Source organism: Daphnia pulex, chromosome 3, assembly GCF_021134715.1.
Source record: "Daphnia pulex isolate KAP4 chromosome 3, ASM2113471v1".
Lineage (NCBI taxonomy): Eukaryota > Metazoa > Arthropoda > Branchiopoda > Diplostraca > Daphniidae > Daphnia > Daphnia pulex.
In genome coordinates, this window is record NC_060019.1 from 12,330,810 (window position 1) to 12,347,624 (window position 16,815).

Below are 16,815 nucleotides of genomic sequence, written 5' to 3' on the forward strand. Positions count from 1 at the left end.
TATTCAACTAGTTTGAATACCTGTTCTTGGTGTCTGATGACAGTGAGAAATGGTGTTGTATGAGCATGATTAAATATGGAAAGGTCGCACAATAGGCGGACCAAAACAGAATGGACAAAGAAAATATAATTTTAGTTGATTAATCAATGACTTAAGAAGATATTTTTTTAAAAATACACGTTGAATTGCAACTCGGTATAATTTACAGCTTTTATTTCTTGGCGGAAAACCCACATTTGTCAATTATTTTTATTGCCTTTTCACGAGTTTTCTGTTTTTTTAAGTTGCGTAAAACCGCGTTAAACCATCAATGGTTAAGGTTTCTCTTACAACGTGTAGTTTTTGGGGAAATCATTTCTAGAAATAAGCGCAAGATAGAATAATTAATTATGTTTTTCTTGAACTTTGGCTGTGGCGGATGACCAGTTGACCAACTTGCTTTCACTGGAATAAATTTTCAAACAGGAATTTTTAAAAATAAATAAAAAATCGAGAAAATTCAATGAATGAATGTTTAATTTCTACTACTTTACATGCAATGCAACGTGTGTAGAAGATAACTTGTTTGTCAAGATGTACCCAAAGCCTAAGCTGACCAAACAAATACATCGCTGGGTGGGTTTATTATACTGGTAGGCAATCTCTCCGGAGCGCTTGAAAGAGAAACAAACATTTATGGTCAAGAGTCATTCGTCCAGCTTTTCAAAAATATACAATGGTTTGAACCCCATATTGAACTTTTTTTTCTTTTTCCTGAAGCGAGGAGAAATATAGTTGAATCACTACACGCAACTCACTACTCGTAACTTGTCGGGCACTGGAGTTCTACTGTCGCATACAGAAATTTTTAAAAATTATTTAAAATATTGGGGTTCTATTGTCGGTGGAGTTCTTCTGTCTTTGGAGTTCTACTGTCGAACGAGGTAACAAAGTGTCACAGGTTGGGCTACAGGTCTGTACATTTGTTTCCTTATTTTCCTTGAAGAATTAAAAAAAAAATTAAAATTCACAACATATCCTGGAAAATAAAATGATTAGTCACCATAATTCTGTTGTTTATTCCTTTCCCCAACAACTTACTATTTATTGCTGTTATTGTAGAATCGAAGGCTGGATGAATATTGATTGTTGAATCAAATAATCGTTCAATACTCGGATCACAGCTATCGATAAGTATCATAATTGACATTGATCGGGACTAATAGAACGCAAATAAAAAAAGGTGCTTCTTATCTTGAGGTATCTGTCAAGGCAATGCCGCAAACCGACGTTGAGTTGTGCCACTGGGGGAAATTTTATATGGTGAAAGGTTCGTGCATAGTCTTCCTATTCCAATTGCGCAATAGGAAGACGACAAGTGTCACTGTCTGTACTGCCTCTTTGACGTGAACACATGATTGCACTCACCCTTCTACGTTGAAAATGAACAGGCAACGGTGACGAATGATTGACACGTTGATCTCGTCCATAATCGATAACTATGCGAAGGTTGCGTCGTAGTGACATTCAAACATTTGTAAGTTTTTGAAAAAATAAAACATGACAGTAAAAGGCTCCATTAAAGCAAGTGCCGGTACCTTTGATTCCATAGTAATAACCATCTTTCGTAACCACCGTTAAGTGAGTTCAGTCAAACCTGTCTAGTCATGAGTAGGATGTTGGAATCGCTTTTGCAATTCGGAATTAAACTAACGGTCTTGGCAGAGTCTTGGAATTACAACTATACCAGGAGCCCCTCTTATTCCATCAAATAATAATTAAGAAGATATTGCTGCTGGTTGGTCGCATTTGTTATTTACTTTACGAACGCAGCTTTGCCTACATACCACTTTCGGAATTCGTGAACTTTTCCAAGGAACACTTGTCGATTGTCATTTGATGTGTTCATAATTTTTGGCTTATCGAAAGAAAAGGAGGAGGGTGGCAGTAAAACGATAGTCTTTCATTTCAAAATCACTATCCGCCTGTTTTATCACACGAAAATCTAAGATGTGCAGCAATACTCTACAATATGTCGAATAAGGGAAATAGTCAGTTGTCCTTCATCAGCAGAACCAAACACGCCAAGTCCAATAATGAAACATCTTCTCATCATTTCTGTCCTTGTCGCTATCGGGGCAGGTAAGAAATCTCTTTAATTGATTAACGACTTCGATATTAAATTATTTTGTATTGCATCAATTTAAAAAAAAAAAAAATCGAAGGAGCGCCCCGAGATCTTTCCGAGCGCATTGCGGGCGGAAGCCTAGCGACCGAAGGAGAGTTTCCGTACATCGCTTCCGTTCAACTTGAACATCGCCACTATTGCAGTGGTATGATCTACAATGACCGGTGGATTTTGACGGCAGCTTTTTGTGTTTCTGGGTGAGTATTTTGAAGTGTTTGACGTTTTACTTCTAATTTAAGTCTAAAATTTCATTTTTAACTTGCACGGATATAGGTTTCTACCGAGTCAGCTACAAGTCGTTGTTGGCATTGTAAGCTTTATATCGCCGTCTGCTCAACAGCAAACTATTGCTGTGTCTTCAGTTGTCACCCACCCTCAATACGACAATGTCACAAAATTGAACGACATCGCACTGATATCCGTGAGACCTTTAAATAATTAATCACATATTATTTCATCTGAAATATGGATCTTTATTCATAGCTGAACCGCCCGATACTTTTTGGCTCTGCTGTTCAAGTACGTAAATAACTAAACACTAAACAAATACATTATTTGATAACTTAATTTGCAATAAAATAATTGATGTCGTTTGCTACACAAGCAGAGAATCCTATAAGAGGAGGTTGACGAAACAATTATTAACAATTTATCGACAAATAACTGATAGTCTTTGTTATCTACAAATAATTCATATTCTTTATTATGTTACACGAGCAGGAGATCCGATACGACGAGGTTGACGAAGCAATTCCTACGGCTATTACAATGGGATGGGGCGCATCAATGGTTTGATTTTCTAAATATTCAACAAGATAAAACAATATAACAATAGCAAAAGTATGAGTCAATATAACTATGTTCTTTAATTTAGGAGGGTGGTGTAGAGGTGACGAAACTTCGTAAAACAGTTCTGACATTACCCCTAGATTGTTCAAGTTACGGTGCGACAGAATTCAACTTTAACTACATGATTTGTGCTGGCAGTGGTATGACTTAATAAGAACGCCCAAAACAAGAATTAATTTTACCCATTTTGACATTTCTCACTCATCAATTTTAGATGTTTCGAGCCCGTGTCACTACGACGAAGGATCTCCGTTAGTACAAAATGGTATTGCGGTCGGAATAATGTCTAAGAACAAGGGCTGTACAGCTCCTTACATCCCAAGCATTTTCACTCGGTTGTCTGTATATTATTACTGGATAAATGCTGTCGGAGGCCAGCAAGCAATTACAACATCTTCTACTCCTGCAACAACATTATCTACAGTGAAACCTACAGTGCCAACCGCCCCGTGTATTAATTGCGAGACTCCAACCACCACTATTCAGCCAACAATTCCAACAGCACCTTGTATTAATTGCGAGACGCCAGCCCCCACTACGACTATTGTGACAACAGTTCCAACAGCTCCGACAGCACCTTGCATCAATTGTGAGACACCAACCACCACTACTACTATTAAGACAACAATTACTGCTCCGACAGCTCCTTGTTTAAATTGTGAGACCCCAACAAGCACCACTCCTAAGCCAATTATTCCGACAGCTCCCTGCTTTAATTGCGTTCCCTAGTATTTTCGGAAGGGCATTCGTTTTTTAAGGCTTAAAAATATATGTAGACTAAATCACGCCTTGATGCCAATATTCATTCTATTTAGCAAAACTGGGGGATCATAAAAGGTTTTTAGATTAGTAAAACATTATTGCAAATTGGAAATATAAGTTAACCTTCATTATACTCTGATACTGATTAGGTATTAACGGTAAAATACACTACCTGCAGCAAGTATTAAGAAAAAATACTCAATTTATAAAATGGATTCAGCATGGCAGAAATAAAATGTAAAAAAAAAAATGTTTTGCTGCTAAAAATCGAATTACTAAGTACTTACCAATACAGTACAAGTTGACAGACATCACAATCCACGAGTTGGTGTCCATTATGGTTGTACTCGATGTTTTTTTCTTTGCGATTATCCATACCTAATTATCACTTGTAATACTTCAACATCCGCCTTCCGGGAATACTTCAAATGCCATTGTTCAAGCATTTAGCCAATGCGATTCACTAAAAACCGTGTGGATACGAAAAATTCATTCAAAAGTAAAATCACGAAACAAAAGTAATCCCAATAAACCATGTAATGAACTTCACAAATAAATCACTCGATATTAAGTACTCAATCTACTCATACTTGATCGAAGGAGGATGTAGGTTTCCAATATCTGAGCTTTAAAAATGAATGTTTAAGTTCCACTAGTCTCTGTAATAATTCATATTCGTTCCTTCTTCCCAGCTTAATTCAGCCGCATTTTCTTCCTTTCGTTTTCATTTCGATCATCAGCCGACTCCTCCAAGACTGGACCAATATTTTGAAGCAATGCGCTGTTGCTATACTGACCAAAAAGGGATACCAACAGAGCTACACCATAGCCCGTTGCTCTCTCTCCACAATGAACCGGTGCGGCCATATCTACGTGCATCCATACTCCAGGATAATCAAATCCAAGATGGGCTAAAATAAACAGTCCAGCACATGATGACAACGCATTGCTGCGATCCTGAGTAAACACAATATGCAATTAGTTACACTGACTAATATCTTCCCAGTAAAACACATACAGCGACGGAATTTTTCATGTCTGCCACAGCTGAGTTGAACTCAGAGAAATGGAACTCCGGACAGAAGGGAATGGGAAACGTCAAATCACCAGAAACCAGTCCGGCATCGACCAACGCATTTTCCCAGTGCTCGTTGTTGGTTAGGACAGCAGCGTGATGCTTGCCAGTTGCAACACTCTGTGAAACATGTCAGCTCGGTTGAAATACTAAAAATTGAATTCTATATTCTTCAAATACCTGTCCACCAGTCAAAGTTGCCATATCTAAAATAACGTCTGCCTTCAAGTCTTTGTGAGCGTAGAAAACACCATCAGCAAGAACCTAAAATGAAAATTAAGCCCACACTTCATTCCAATATGATGAAATGAAAATAAAAACAAACCAATCGGCCTTCTGCATCCGTGTTATTGATCTCAACAGTTCGACCCGAATAAAGAGTGTGGATATCGTCGGGTCTCGTCGAAAGCGGGCCAACAGAATTTTCTGCCAAGCAAAATACAGCGTGCAAATTTTCCTTAAATCCAGTGAGCACAGCCTACGAATTGCAGTTTCAATATCAGTTAATGAATCAAACAAATTTATAGAATTTGTAGTAAGAAATTTTAACCAGTCGAAAAGCGCCTAAAATCTATAAGAAAGAAAAAGAATGCGATATAATAATATTACATACATACTGAATTGTATTTTAAAAATAATTACCCCACTGGCTCCGCCACAGTCGCGCTTCATTCCTTCAATACCAACCGAATAATAAATGAATCTAATTTAACGAGTTATACATTCCATTTAACTACATACCCGGCATCGCTGTCTATTATACAATTAAAACACTTGTGTTACTACAATAGTTAAACTTAAAATTTAAAATTTTGAGTTACCTTGCCCTTGATGGATAATCCACCTGTGTCGTACATGATTCCCTTACCGACCCACGCAATAGTTTTCGTTGCTCCCTTTGAAAGAAGCACAGAAACCGTGATCATTTCTACATAATTATAATTAGACATAATGTTATTAAATAATACCTTAGGCAAATGGCTTAAAACGACAAGAGCTGGTGGGTTGGGTGCAGCCTGAAACAAAAAGGTTAGGCCACATTAAAATAATAAGATTGTAGATAAACTAAACTAACCTTTCCGACTCCATAAATACCACCAAATCCTTTACGCTCAAGTTCTTTATCACGGATGATGAACGGCTCAATCCCTAACTCTTTGGCAACTATTCCGATTTCCTAAATAATACAATTAAATAATAAAATCATGAAATTACCTGAAGCAATCAAACATTTATTTACCTCGAGGAAATGGTCAGTGTTCATTTCATTGCATGGAGTATCAACGATACGAGCGGTAAGCCGTACAGATTCTGCAGCTCTTTCCAACATTATGCATTCATCCTCTGTCAAAGGAATGGCATTGTCAAGCAAAAAGTATTCCACTGATACTGTGATGGGCACTTTTTCTGCACTAGTAGCTCCCAATTTGCTTGATAAGTTTGTCTTTCTTGAATAAAGTGGGTAAGCTCGAGCAACTGCTGTTGCAGAGGGAAAAACATCTTGCTTTTCACAAATTATCTGTTGAATACAATGAATGATATTCAGTGAAAAAATGTGGAACATCATACATTAATACTTACAACAATGAAGTTGTCCTTTCCTGATGTAGCTGCTGAGCGCACACACTTTGTGATTGCATGTGATCTTGATGGTGCATTGTGCCTGCTACATTTCCCTGGAAGAGGAGATATGGTAGCAGAATTCAAGTATAATGGGCACACATCTGGACTTGACTGTACTGAATTCAAGGCTGAAGAGAAAACCTGAAGAAAACATACAGCATTTTAATTAAGATTATCTTAGCCACTTAGGGTATGCTGTAAGCTTTACTGACATCTTCTGTCACCCTTCCTCCAAACTTTGTAGACATATCATTGTAGCTGATTTTGGCAAGATTTTTTGGTGTACCTAAATACAAATTAAGCTTTGCTAACATCCAAAGTTTGAAAATTTAAGATATTTACCAATTATAACAACAGGATTAGTGATTGGATCTGATGGAGAAAGAATGGACGAAAACTTAAGTTTGACACCCGCCATTGCTTCTATTGTTATCTTATCAGAATATCTATTAAGCTTCTGAGTTCTGACCGATAGTGTAAGAGAAAACCGTTCAAAAAAATCCAACGCTCACTACGGATGACTTTTCTCTGAGCTATGATTGAAAAAAGTTCGGCTGCTCAGGAAATGACAAATGCGAAACGTTTTAGAGGTGCAACTAAAACTGTGTATTCCAACGCATAATTCCATAAATTCAAATAAGCAGATCAGCCTCAGAATTAAGTGGAATGTTAATCAATCATACTTTTTAATGACACATTTAACCAATCTTGGTGTATATCATCCAAATGATCATCAAAGTCCACAAACTTTTTGTAAAGCTTCTTAGAAAGAAGAGTTGAAACAGAATTCAAAGCTGCTTCATTGTTGGGAAGGATCTTCAAGCTAGGAATATTCAAGTTGCTTTAGTTCAACAAGATAGATAAAAATATTTTTTAAATGCTACTTACTTTTCTTTGTCTTTTACTTTCCATTTTCCATCTGAATACTGAATAACACTGAGTGAAGTTTGGGTCATTTGCATTGAGAGTTGGCGATTATTAATCAGGACTAGACATGCATTGGGGAAATACTCAGCTATTTTCTCACAAATTTTTTGGCTCACAGGGTCAGGGCTGGAAAATAAAATTATAATCAAACTGATTATTAAATAGAAATTAATTGAAAAACCCATACTTCATTTCTGCAACTGCTTCACTGGCATGATAATATCCAGCAATGACTAATCCAGCAGTACGGCAGTAACTGTCAATCTGCATATTGGATACAAGTAAACAAATTAGTACAAACATTCATAATAAGAAGTGAAGAATTGGATATTTATAATGTATACTATTCACGACCTGCATTAAGGCCACTTCTAACATCGGAGCCAATCCCAAGTTATGGTGGAAAAGAGGAATTGCATCTACATATTTTACGGATTGGCTATTAGAACCTTCGTTTGCCAGCAATACACCATTAATTGCGGTGTGTGGATATTTAAAAGCATGCAAAATTATCTTTGAATAAGCCAATTTTGACAGTTCACAAGTAGACGCCATGTTGTATGTATTAAATAGCACTGACACCTAGTGATAATGAATGCAACGAAATCTGACATCCACTTTTATGTTTTCCTTTTGTTCCTTTGCGGAAAAAATTAGCACATTTGCGTGCGGCTCATTCAGTTATTCCTAACAAAAACGGTTCCATTTTTGCTACTTTTCTTTGCAGTAGTATGGGATATCAATATTTAATAATTAATATTCATATTATATCGTTTTGGTTGCGCATCATAACAAAACCTTCCTGGTGTTTTAGCTTAGCCTTGATACCTTGCGTTCATAGCGTCTCATCTTTACCAATCTTTGTCAACTCTTTTCAGAGTTTGGTCAACAGTTAATTTCTGATCAAGAATAGAATTGAATCGAGGATATAACGTAACAGTGTAATGTAATCCCTCTTGAATATATTCATAGACAACACCTACAACATAGATTCACAATAAATGCTAATACACAAGACACACTGGAGGCCGCACATCCATTAATTGATCAAAGTCACCTAAGGGACGGGATAAAAAGCGGCTTCACGTCAATGATATTTTTCTGTACGCGCACGTTGTTGCGGATGGGTATGCGTGTGCAAGTGTAGGACGAGTCTGCTGGACAAAGTGTTTCATCATACAGCCCGGAGAAGTCAAGAATTTGTGTCAAATGGGTAGGGAGTATCGGGAAAGGAGAAGGATCAAAAGACAAGCTGGTTAAGTTAGTTCAAATCTATTAATTCCGAAGGCTCAAGCCACATATAGAAAAGAAAAGAAAAAAAAAAAAAAAAACATCGTGTAGATTGGATAATCATTGTATAGTACACACTACTGACCTAATGCTCTTGGAACACACGACGGATTGGCTTCATATTTCCACAGGAGACTACGAGCAAATCCGAAATGGGTTGGAACAAAAGCAAAAACCGCCAGCAACGATCATTCACTTATTTTTCATAAAGGAGCATAAAGATTGGTGGAGGTATGAAAAGACAAAAAAAAAAAAAGAGTGGATGAATGTGTAACGAATTGTCTATCATCAAACAAAAAAAAACAAAAAAAAAAGGAAAGAAATTGCGAAATGGGAATAAAAATAGATGAAAGGATGAAAGCAACGTAACTCTCGGCGCTGTTCTGTTGTCTTATTATCTTTTTTTTTACGGTTTCATAAAAAAACAAAAAAAAAAACAATGGCTCTGATTTTCTAAATATGTTCAATCAGTGTAGACTTTGAATTCCTGCCCAGTGTTGCTTTTCTTCCCGACGGTAGGTGAGTCCTTCTTCAGGATGTAGCCGGCTGTCAAGTTGCGAGGAGCGCGACCAGTGCGACGCAAACGATCTGCGAAAGAAATCGGGCAAATCAAGAATTAGAACCTTGGAATAAAATTTAAAAAAAAATGAAAAGAGTTATATTACAAAACGTAATAATAAAAGCGTAGAAATGAAATAGAATAATATCAGGCACAGAACCAAAAGTGGATTATTCAGTGAGTTGATATTTTAACGGTGCTGACACTGCACACATTCATGAACGAATAACATTCATGATTTTTTTTTAAACACTATATGCTCGTAAATTAAACAGTTTATATGAAATGTACTGAATGGAAAATGCCTAAAAAAAAATTGTGTTAGCTGTTTGAGAATCGCTTCAAGTTTGTTTGATGAAAACGGTAAAATCTAATCCCTCTTATTTGATCAAGTTTCTTCATCACTGGTTTACCGCTCTATGCCACGAGAAACGTGCACATCTGAGAACATGCCTTTTCCACCGTACACGGTCACAATTGAAAATGTCATTAGGAGGTGTAACGAACAACAACGACGTTCAACAAACTATCGACAAAAGTGAGTTCAATTCCATTAAAAAAAAGTGATGTTAAAATAACACAAAACAACGTTAAACAACCAGTCAAGTATACGAGGCAGGAAAAGAAAGCGGTGGGTGGTGGCAACGGCCAAAAAAGTCACAAATAAAAATTTGATTGAAAAGTAAATGCCAAGGAACTTTGTCACACGAGAACAAGCGAATACCTGACGCGGTGAAAATGGGGGGAGGTGGATACATAGAGAATCATCTTTACGCGGTGCTTTTTCGTGATTGTTCACTCTGTTTCTTTGCCATTCTTTCCTTCCTCAACAGTTCACTCTCTGGGTCCGCACGCTTCGAAAGACACGCACTCCGACGCTGACCTTAACCATTCTCCGGGCTTTTTTTTTTTGTAACAATTCAGTTTTCGTTTTTTATAATTTGGATTTTTTGTTTTTTTAAATCATCGGACACGCACACAAAGAGTAGGCCGCCGGGGAGAGCGGAACGCGGTAGAAGAGAAGAGCGGGATATTTGTTTTGTGTTTTGTTTGTTTACAAGAAACAAAATGAGAAAAACATAAAAGATACTGAATGATTATCAACGTCGATTTGAATTTGTTTTAGACTTTGCAAGAAGGAAAAAAAAATCAATAATAATAACAAAAAAAAATAAATAAAAAGCCGAATGAAATCTGTACAAATGTTGTGCGCTAAGTGCAGTTATATCGGCAGCACAAACACATCGTTAACGAGCAATAAGTGTAACGATAGAAAACAAAATAAAAATTTTAAAAAAAGAAAGATATCGGTGTTAACATATTAGTTTTTTTTTAGATTAATCCAATCAAATAAAGTTTTTTTTTGGACCTGAACTCGAAAGACCTGACTTTTTCCCTGACTAAGGACGAAGTAAAATAAAAATCTAGAACGAATGGTAGTTCAACGACCTGAGAGATTTAGGGGGGGAGCATTCTGTGTTTAAATAACTCTTGCCTTTTGAAATTTATAAACACGCCGGAAATACAATTTGATTTTCAGCCAGCCGTTAGCAAACACAAAAATAGTAGGCAGGGCCATAGAGGGGAGAAGAAAAAAAAAAAAAGGTGGTGGACTTCGGAAGAAAGGGATAGCCCCAGACGAATAGCTGCCATGTCTTTTTATAATTTCGATGCGGAAGAATCTAGCGGAATTTGATGTTGGCACGAGAAACTCAAAGGGAGACAAGAAAAAAAAAAGAAAAAAAAAAGAGGAAAGAGGGGAGAGAAAAAGAACAGGAAAAAAGCACACTTGACTCAACTACATCTATGCTGGTATTCATGGCTTTTTCGGTTAATACGATAACGCTTTCCACTACCGAACACGATTTTCATTTCTTGGGTCGGTTTGATGTGGGAGGAGGGGGAGTTCAATCAACCCGAAAACACACTACGAAAAACTTCTTAATGGACGAAAGAAACCAAAAGATTTTAGGTTAGTTGGATAATAGCCGATGAATAGGGATTGAGGTTAATGAATCCGAACATGGGACTGCGACCCGCATGCGATGAGAATGGGATTACGTGCTCAGTAATTGAGGACTGCGATTCGATCAGGCGGGAAATGAGAACGAGAGCCAACTGGACAAAAATGATTCAATCGAAAAAAAAAAAGGAGAAAATCTTACTGCGGTCAATGTTTTTCTGCAAGTGGTTCGCCACTCGACTTCGTGCGTCGTTGAACTCAAAAAAGAGTCCGACTCGCATCAGCGTAGTGTTTTGCTCGATGTATTGGGTGATGTCCATCTCCGCTTTGTTTCCCAGCACATGGGCAGTCAACTAAAGAAAGCGAAAAGCGTCAATAACGCGACAAATTGAAAACAAAACAAAAAAAGATAACCAGCAAATAGGTATAAAAATGAAACCTCATTTTTATGGATTTTGATTAAATGAAAAGTCAAGGAAACGTCAAGTCGAGGTGAGCGAATGATTTTTTACCTGGTTAGAGGCACGGAATTCTTCAACATTCTTCTGTACCAGCATGCTTTTCACAAGCCGAACAATACCGTTGGCGCTAACTTGATTGGTTTCGATGCTATCAAAATTTACAAAAATTGATTTAGAAATCAGTGTCAAACTTGTGCGTGGTTGGCTTGTTAATTCTTGAATACTTGATGACGCGTAAGGTGGCGTTCTTTTCGAGGGCTTCGGCTAATTTCTCGGCCGTGCGATCTGTAAGGCCGGTGTTACTGAGGCTGAGGACTTCCAGGCGCGTGTTAATTTCTAGGGCTTTAAACAACCTGTCGTGTACAATCAATTTCTCCCGTTAAAAAAAAATTATGCTTTAAGAAAAATTTGGCATCAAACAGAGTTGGATCTAACCGGTCGAACTGGTCATCCGTCAAGTTGACATTGTTGAAGCAGAGTTCGATCGTTTTGGAATCATCATCATAGACTTTGAGAATAGACTGTTCCGGATCGGTGGCATTGGGAGGTTCGTAAGGTAGGGCTTTGGGCTGCGAGGCTTTGGTGACACCATCCCAGCCGAGACCCACTTTGCCTTTGTTGAGGAGTGAAGCGTGGTACTGGTCCTGATTCATCATCGAGTGAAATCCCAGAATAGCTGCAAAATAAATAAGACAAGAAACGAGGCGTTTGCTGATTAGTTTGACCTGTCAAATAAAAAAGGTCCTGAACTCGACTGAAAGCGGACACGCAAAATGTGAACCATCTTTCGGATTTGTTGGATTCGTTTACCTGCCAAATCGACGAGCTCTTCTTCGGTGGCAGTCCCAAGAGCTTGCTCGTACTCGTCCTCCAGGTTAAATGAAACGCCATCGTCCTCGCGGCTAACAATAACCGGCGCTTCGGGAGGAATCCACTAGACAAGAAACAGTCACAACAAACCAGATAAATAAATAAACAAACGAGGACTCGATCCATCATCAAACGATTTCAGAGGCTCTCGGACGACTACTGTTTTAGTCATCTAAATCCTTCACCGAATTTTTCCCCCAGTACTTTTTTTTACAAGGCCGGCCGGTAACGAGACTGGGCAGACGGCGGCCTTGAAAAAAATCCCGGCAAACCGTTTGAATGAGCCGTTGGGAGCGACTGGGGGGACGCACACGAGGAATTGGCCGAAAAAGGCAAATGATGCAGGACGACGTTTTGCGTCGGGTCCCCGACGACTTTTGTACAGTACGGGCCAGCGCAGGTTTGAAAATAAACACAACGTCGTCTATTTATAGGGTGTAAAGGGATAAGGACCGGAGGCGGGCAGCGAATCTCTACCCAGCTCCTCGCCAGACACCATCCTTCCGCCCCCTCTCGGCAATGGATTTCAGATGGTCGCAGGATATCAAGACGGATGGTCGAGGGATGGTGGTGGTGATGGTGGTGGCTGGGGGTTAGGACGATTGAAAGTGTCACTACGCCAACCCCACAGATTGATGAATCACTTTTATATAAAGAAGTGACTATTATAGATCCCCCCGAGCGATGCGATTCGCATACCAGAGCCACCGGAGGACATCAGCCACCAAGCACACACTCGCCAGATGCTACATCCATTGAGTCTTCTGACGTCGATCTAACCTGACGTCTGTTATGTAATTCACATGCCTGAGAACTCGTTGGAATTAAACAACCTGCCGATTTTTCGAGGAACAAACCGGGAAAAACCCCACCCACCCCCTTAAAAAAAACCCGATTTTGGATGATAATGCAATCGTTATTACCTTTTTACCACGAACCACTCCGGCAACAAATGGCACACTTTCGGGCTGATCGGGTGTTTCCAGGGCAATCTTGTTAATGTGGTCGATTAGTTGCTTACGGTCGACTGGACCGGTGGCTTCCCGTTCGCAGTGATAGTTGGTGCGCTGATCAGGAGGCATAAACCGGTCCTATTTAATGATTTCGTGGGAATGATTGTTAAACCAAACAAAAAAACAAATACAGGTTAGATTTTTATGGGCTTCCAACTAAATGATACTGCTTTAGAAGTAAATAAAAAAATAAAAATAAAATAAATAAATTCATTGATACGCACATCAGGATCGACTTCTTTGGAGAGAATTTCCAATTCCTCCGCCGAGAGTTGGGTGAGAAGATCGTCGACATCGACATCGTCGAATTCCTTGAGCTCTTTGCCGTAGAGCTTCTTGGACGTCATGGCGTTGGAAACTTGGTAGGAGACCTGGGAATAGCCAGCAGAAAGACAATCACATTATAGCGGCTTGCTCTCGCAGTAGAAGCGTCGAGGGGAGGAAAAATAAAATTTAAAAACAAAAAAAAAAAAAAAAAAAGTGCCGTTGGAAATAGTTGGGCAACAATCAGCTGACTGTGGTCTTTTCCTGCTCTCCCTGACATCCAAAGGCATGCTGCGGGCGTCCAGCCAAAAAAGCCCATCCTGGAACCAACGTTCCCGCAGGTCCTTGCCTCCCACCCCTCTGAGCGAGCCGGATCCCGTCCCCGACTCCCCGGTTGCCCGTTTGAAAAAAAAAATTAAAAAAAAAAAATAAAAATATGAACGCGACAAAAACAAATTCCCGGCTCGTGTGAAACATACCGTGCAGTCACTTTGCAATCTGCACACACGGTCCATTGTTCCGCCTATCTTTTCCTTCTTCTTTTCCTTCTGCTTCTCCTATCGGACCGTAACCAAGACGTGGATAGTTGTCGCGTCATTTACCTTTTACGACTTGACCTTGTGCGTGTGTTGCTAGATAACTATAGCCACTGCACTCAACAACTTTTGAAATAGCTTGCGCGTTTACTAAGGGACCACGGACCGCGTATTTCCATTGGCGCCTTTTGTTGACGCGATTTCTTTTCCCACCCATGTCTTCAGCTTATTTGGATAAGATTGAAAAACAACAAAAAAGAAAACCGGGAGAAAACAGCCGAAAAAAACGCTTAGCCATTCGGGATAGCGAATAGAAGCTCTAGTTCGCGACTGCAATGCTAGGTGGTGTCTACTCGGACTAGCGCAGAAAACCAACCAAAACAACGAGAGAAATGTGTGTATGTGTGTGTGTGCAAAGTCCAGGCAAATTGCCAGATCGACGAGTTGACTGAACTGCCTATCCTGACCAAACAAAACATGACAACGGATGACTGGAAGAAAAAAAGAAGAAAATAAAAGCGGGGGCTGCTGGTTGCGCAGTGCCGGACGACGCGGAATAAGTTACTACTCGCTTCCTGGCAGTGCCGGGTGGACGGAACGGACAAGCTGGGTGGAGGGGGAGTAGGAGGTGACATTATTCTTCCCTTCTGGTAGTAGGTCGCAGTCATTTGAGTGGTGGAGAACAACTTCTTTTTTGGCCTGACGGGAAGACAAGAGAGAGAGAGAGAGATTCTGCGTTTGTTTTGCTGTCGATTGTCGTAAATATAAGGGGGCAAGGCGGAAGAAGTAGAAGACACCAGAGTCTCTCGACGCAGCAACTCTATCAGCGTCGATGCTGCTCTTGCGTATTCTTGGGCACCGTCCAACCTGCACTTTTTTTTTCTTCTTCGTTTCAGACGTGGAAGAAGTTTGGACGGAGGGGGGGGGGGGGGAGGGTGTAAAAAAAGAGGGGGGAACACGCCACCCAAAAGGACCGGGACCCTCCTAATTTTAGACTAGTGAGTTCCAACGATAGACTACGGAAACTTATCCACAACCCCCCCACCACCACCACCACCACCAATCCATATCACATCCAAAGCAGCAGCTTCCTTTGGCTTGCTCAGATTCCCCTACCTGATTGGCAAACGTTAACAGCAAATTTCTGGCGTTTTCCAGCTTTTTTCATGTTTCAAGGTCGCCGAACGATCCGGACGCAAAAGAAAAATAATAGCGGCGAGCCAAATAAATATGCCTCGCACAGTCAGCCAATGGCTTATCCATGTTTTAACTAAGCTGCAGAGATGATGGACTAATGTTTCTTGCGAACAAAAAAAAAGGCATAGCAACCGTCTCCACCCTTGAAATTGTGGTAAAGACTTTGTGCTCTACCAACAAATAGTTGAATTTAGCAGTGAGTCTTTTTTTAAGATTCCTGGGGGATCTAGAGGCACCTGCAGGAAAACCTTCACACAATCTACTTTCTCCGAAGATGATGCCAGCATTACAAGTAAACAGCCTATGAGATTTGAGGTGAGGCATTGTGATTTTAGAAAGTGGTTTCCATGCTAATAGAAAGTTCTGCGATGCAAATCCATAGCTAGGGGCAAGGGTACTCGAAGAAGATGGTCTTCACTAACATCAGAACTGAATAATTGTCTTAAAACGTTAAATAACAACTACAAGATTTAGTAAAACAGAGGAGATAAAACTTTAAAAAAAACTGAGAAGTCTCACCACGGTCAGAGAAATATGACTTCCAACTGCCTATCCAAGAGGTGTGTCTGGTACTGCTGGAGATATCTTTCTTTTCGCAAATAACAGTCACGAACGCCCAGCCGACGTGCCCGAGAGCTGAAACAATTTACACAACAGACAACTCCCACAACAACGCTGACCGAACAACTCAGCAAAATGTCGAAATGATTCCGTATGACAGGCAAGAAAGATCCGATCCGACAATATAACCCAGCCCTAGAAGACTGACTAAGGCTGATTCGTTAGTTAGTAGACTACTACTGGGGTCGGCAATCGATGCAAATACAGCAGGCTTCCATGTCAGTTTTTGGAATGGTTCGACGGACCCCTCCCTAGTCTGCTGCCCGCAACCAAAGGTCTACTGCACTGTCATGGCCGACTATCTCTCACGCTTATCTGTCTGGCTGCTAAAATAATTTTGAGCCCTCTTAGTTGCGCCTCTAGCGATCAAAAAAGTTACTACTAATGCATATTTATTTGTTCCCCTAGTGCTCAACATTGTAACCTCGTGTCTCAAACTCGTAACGTTCTGCTGGACGACTCGCCTAACACATTTTATGTGACGAATCATTGTCGAAGGCCGCGTTAAAGACATTAATTATTATTCACAGCCGTGTAGGCTCCATTTCCGGTTTATTAATAGTTCAAGCTGTATGATCTTGTGAATCATCGACTGGATGACGTCAAACTTGGAAGTTCTCGAAAGATTTCAGGAAAGA

At 39.8% G+C, this 16,815-nt stretch overlaps 4 protein-coding genes across 5 annotated transcripts; 1 reads left to right on the plus strand and 3 right to left on the minus strand.

Moving 5' to 3' along the window:
* The first annotated feature begins 1,963 nt into the window (after positions 1-1,963).
* Positions 1,964-3,962, plus strand: LOC124191148 (trypsin-1-like). The gene is made up of 7 exons (XM_046584171.1): positions 1,964-2,121; positions 2,205-2,364; positions 2,441-2,588; positions 2,651-2,686; positions 2,888-2,956; positions 3,042-3,156; positions 3,231-3,962. Exons 1-7 carry the CDS (start codon positions 2,076-2,078, stop codon positions 3,743-3,745), a joined length of 1,089 nt encoding a protein of 362 aa, XP_046440127.1. The 5' UTR covers positions 1,964-2,075; the 3' UTR covers positions 3,746-3,962.
* Positions 3,963-4,299: 337 nt separating this feature from the next.
* Positions 4,300-7,016, minus strand: LOC124191146 (probable aminopeptidase NPEPL1). Its single transcript, XM_046584168.1, has 14 exons — positions 6,819-7,016; positions 6,689-6,762; positions 6,435-6,617; positions 6,094-6,372; positions 5,929-6,030; positions 5,822-5,869; positions 5,675-5,749; positions 5,595-5,607; positions 5,496-5,527; positions 5,404-5,424; positions 5,179-5,331; positions 5,034-5,117; positions 4,797-4,973; positions 4,300-4,735 (listed from the first exon to the last, which is right to left on the minus strand). The coding sequence occupies exons 1-14, from the start codon at positions 6,892-6,894 to the stop codon at positions 4,472-4,474; spliced, it is 1,581 nt and encodes a 526-aa protein (XP_046440124.1). The 5' UTR covers positions 6,895-7,016; the 3' UTR covers positions 4,300-4,471.
* Positions 7,017-7,058: 42 nt separating this feature from the next.
* Positions 7,059-7,992, minus strand: LOC124191150 (ER membrane protein complex subunit 9-like). Its single transcript, XM_046584174.1, has 4 exons — positions 7,758-7,992; positions 7,591-7,667; positions 7,365-7,529; positions 7,059-7,299 (listed from the first exon to the last, which is right to left on the minus strand). Exons 1-4 carry the CDS (start codon positions 7,956-7,958, stop codon positions 7,146-7,148), a joined length of 597 nt encoding a protein of 198 aa, XP_046440130.1. The 5' UTR covers positions 7,959-7,992; the 3' UTR covers positions 7,059-7,145.
* Positions 7,993-8,330: 338 nt separating this feature from the next.
* LOC124191147 (tropomodulin-like) lies at positions 8,331-16,505 on the minus strand. 2 transcript variants are annotated; one of them, XM_046584169.1, is made up of 9 exons: positions 16,076-16,505; positions 13,784-13,930; positions 13,470-13,637; positions 12,487-12,610; positions 12,112-12,352; positions 11,901-12,029; positions 11,728-11,824; positions 11,418-11,568; positions 8,331-9,281 (listed from the first exon to the last, which is right to left on the minus strand). In XM_046584169.1, the coding sequence occupies exons 2-9, from the start codon at positions 13,904-13,906 to the stop codon at positions 9,157-9,159; spliced, it is 1,158 nt and encodes a 385-aa protein (XP_046440125.1). In that variant the 5' UTR covers positions 13,907-13,930; positions 16,076-16,505; the 3' UTR covers positions 8,331-9,156. The 2 variants fall into 2 exon arrangements, with proteins under 2 accessions (XP_046440125.1, XP_046440126.1); XM_046584170.1 differs by lacking the exon at positions 8,331-9,281 and adding an exon at positions 10,060-10,152 and having other exon boundaries at positions 16,076-16,456.
* Between the last annotated feature and the right edge of the window lie 310 nt (positions 16,506-16,815).

Coding starts and splice junctions, on each gene's coding strand:
- LOC124191147 (XM_046584169.1), bottom strand. CDS start 13,906: ATGACGTCCAAGAAGCTCTACGGCAAAGAGCTCAAGGAATTCGACGAT. Junction 13,638..13,783: donor CCAAAGAAGTCGATCCTGAT/GTGCGTATCAAT, acceptor ATCATTAAATAG/GACCGGTTTATGCCTCCTGA. Junction 9,282..11,417: donor GCAGAAAAACATTGACCGCA/GTAAGATTTTCT, acceptor TTTCTTTCGCAG/ATCGTTTGCGTCGCACTGGT.
- LOC124191146 (XM_046584168.1), bottom strand. CDS start 6,894: ATGGCGGGTGTCAAACTTAAGTTTTCGTCCATTCTTTCTCCATCAGAT. Junction 6,031..6,093: donor ACACTGACCATTTCCTCGAG/GTAAATAAATGT, acceptor TGTATTATTTAG/GAAATCGGAATAGTTGCCAA. Junction 4,736..4,796: donor ACATGAAAAATTCCGTCGCT/GTATGTGTTTTA, acceptor GTGTTTACTCAG/GATCGCAGCAATGCGTTGTC.
- LOC124191148 (XM_046584171.1), top strand. CDS start 2,076: ATGAAACATCTTCTCATCATTTCTGTCCTTGTCGCTATCGGGGCAG. Junction 2,122..2,204: donor CCTTGTCGCTATCGGGGCAG/GTAAGAAATCTC, acceptor AAAAAATCGAAG/GAGCGCCCCGAGATCTTTCC. Junction 2,589..2,650: donor ACGACATCGCACTGATATCC/GTGAGACCTTTA, acceptor CTTTATTCATAG/CTGAACCGCCCGATACTTTT.
- LOC124191150 (XM_046584174.1), bottom strand. CDS start 7,958: ATGGCGTCTACTTGTGAACTGTCAAAATTGGCTTATTCAAAGATAATT. Junction 7,668..7,757: donor TAGAAGTGGCCTTAATGCAG/GTCGTGAATAGT, acceptor TCCAATATGCAG/ATTGACAGTTACTGCCGTAC. Junction 7,530..7,590: donor GAAGCAGTTGCAGAAATGAA/GTATGGGTTTTT, acceptor TTTATTTTCCAG/CCCTGACCCTGTGAGCCAAA.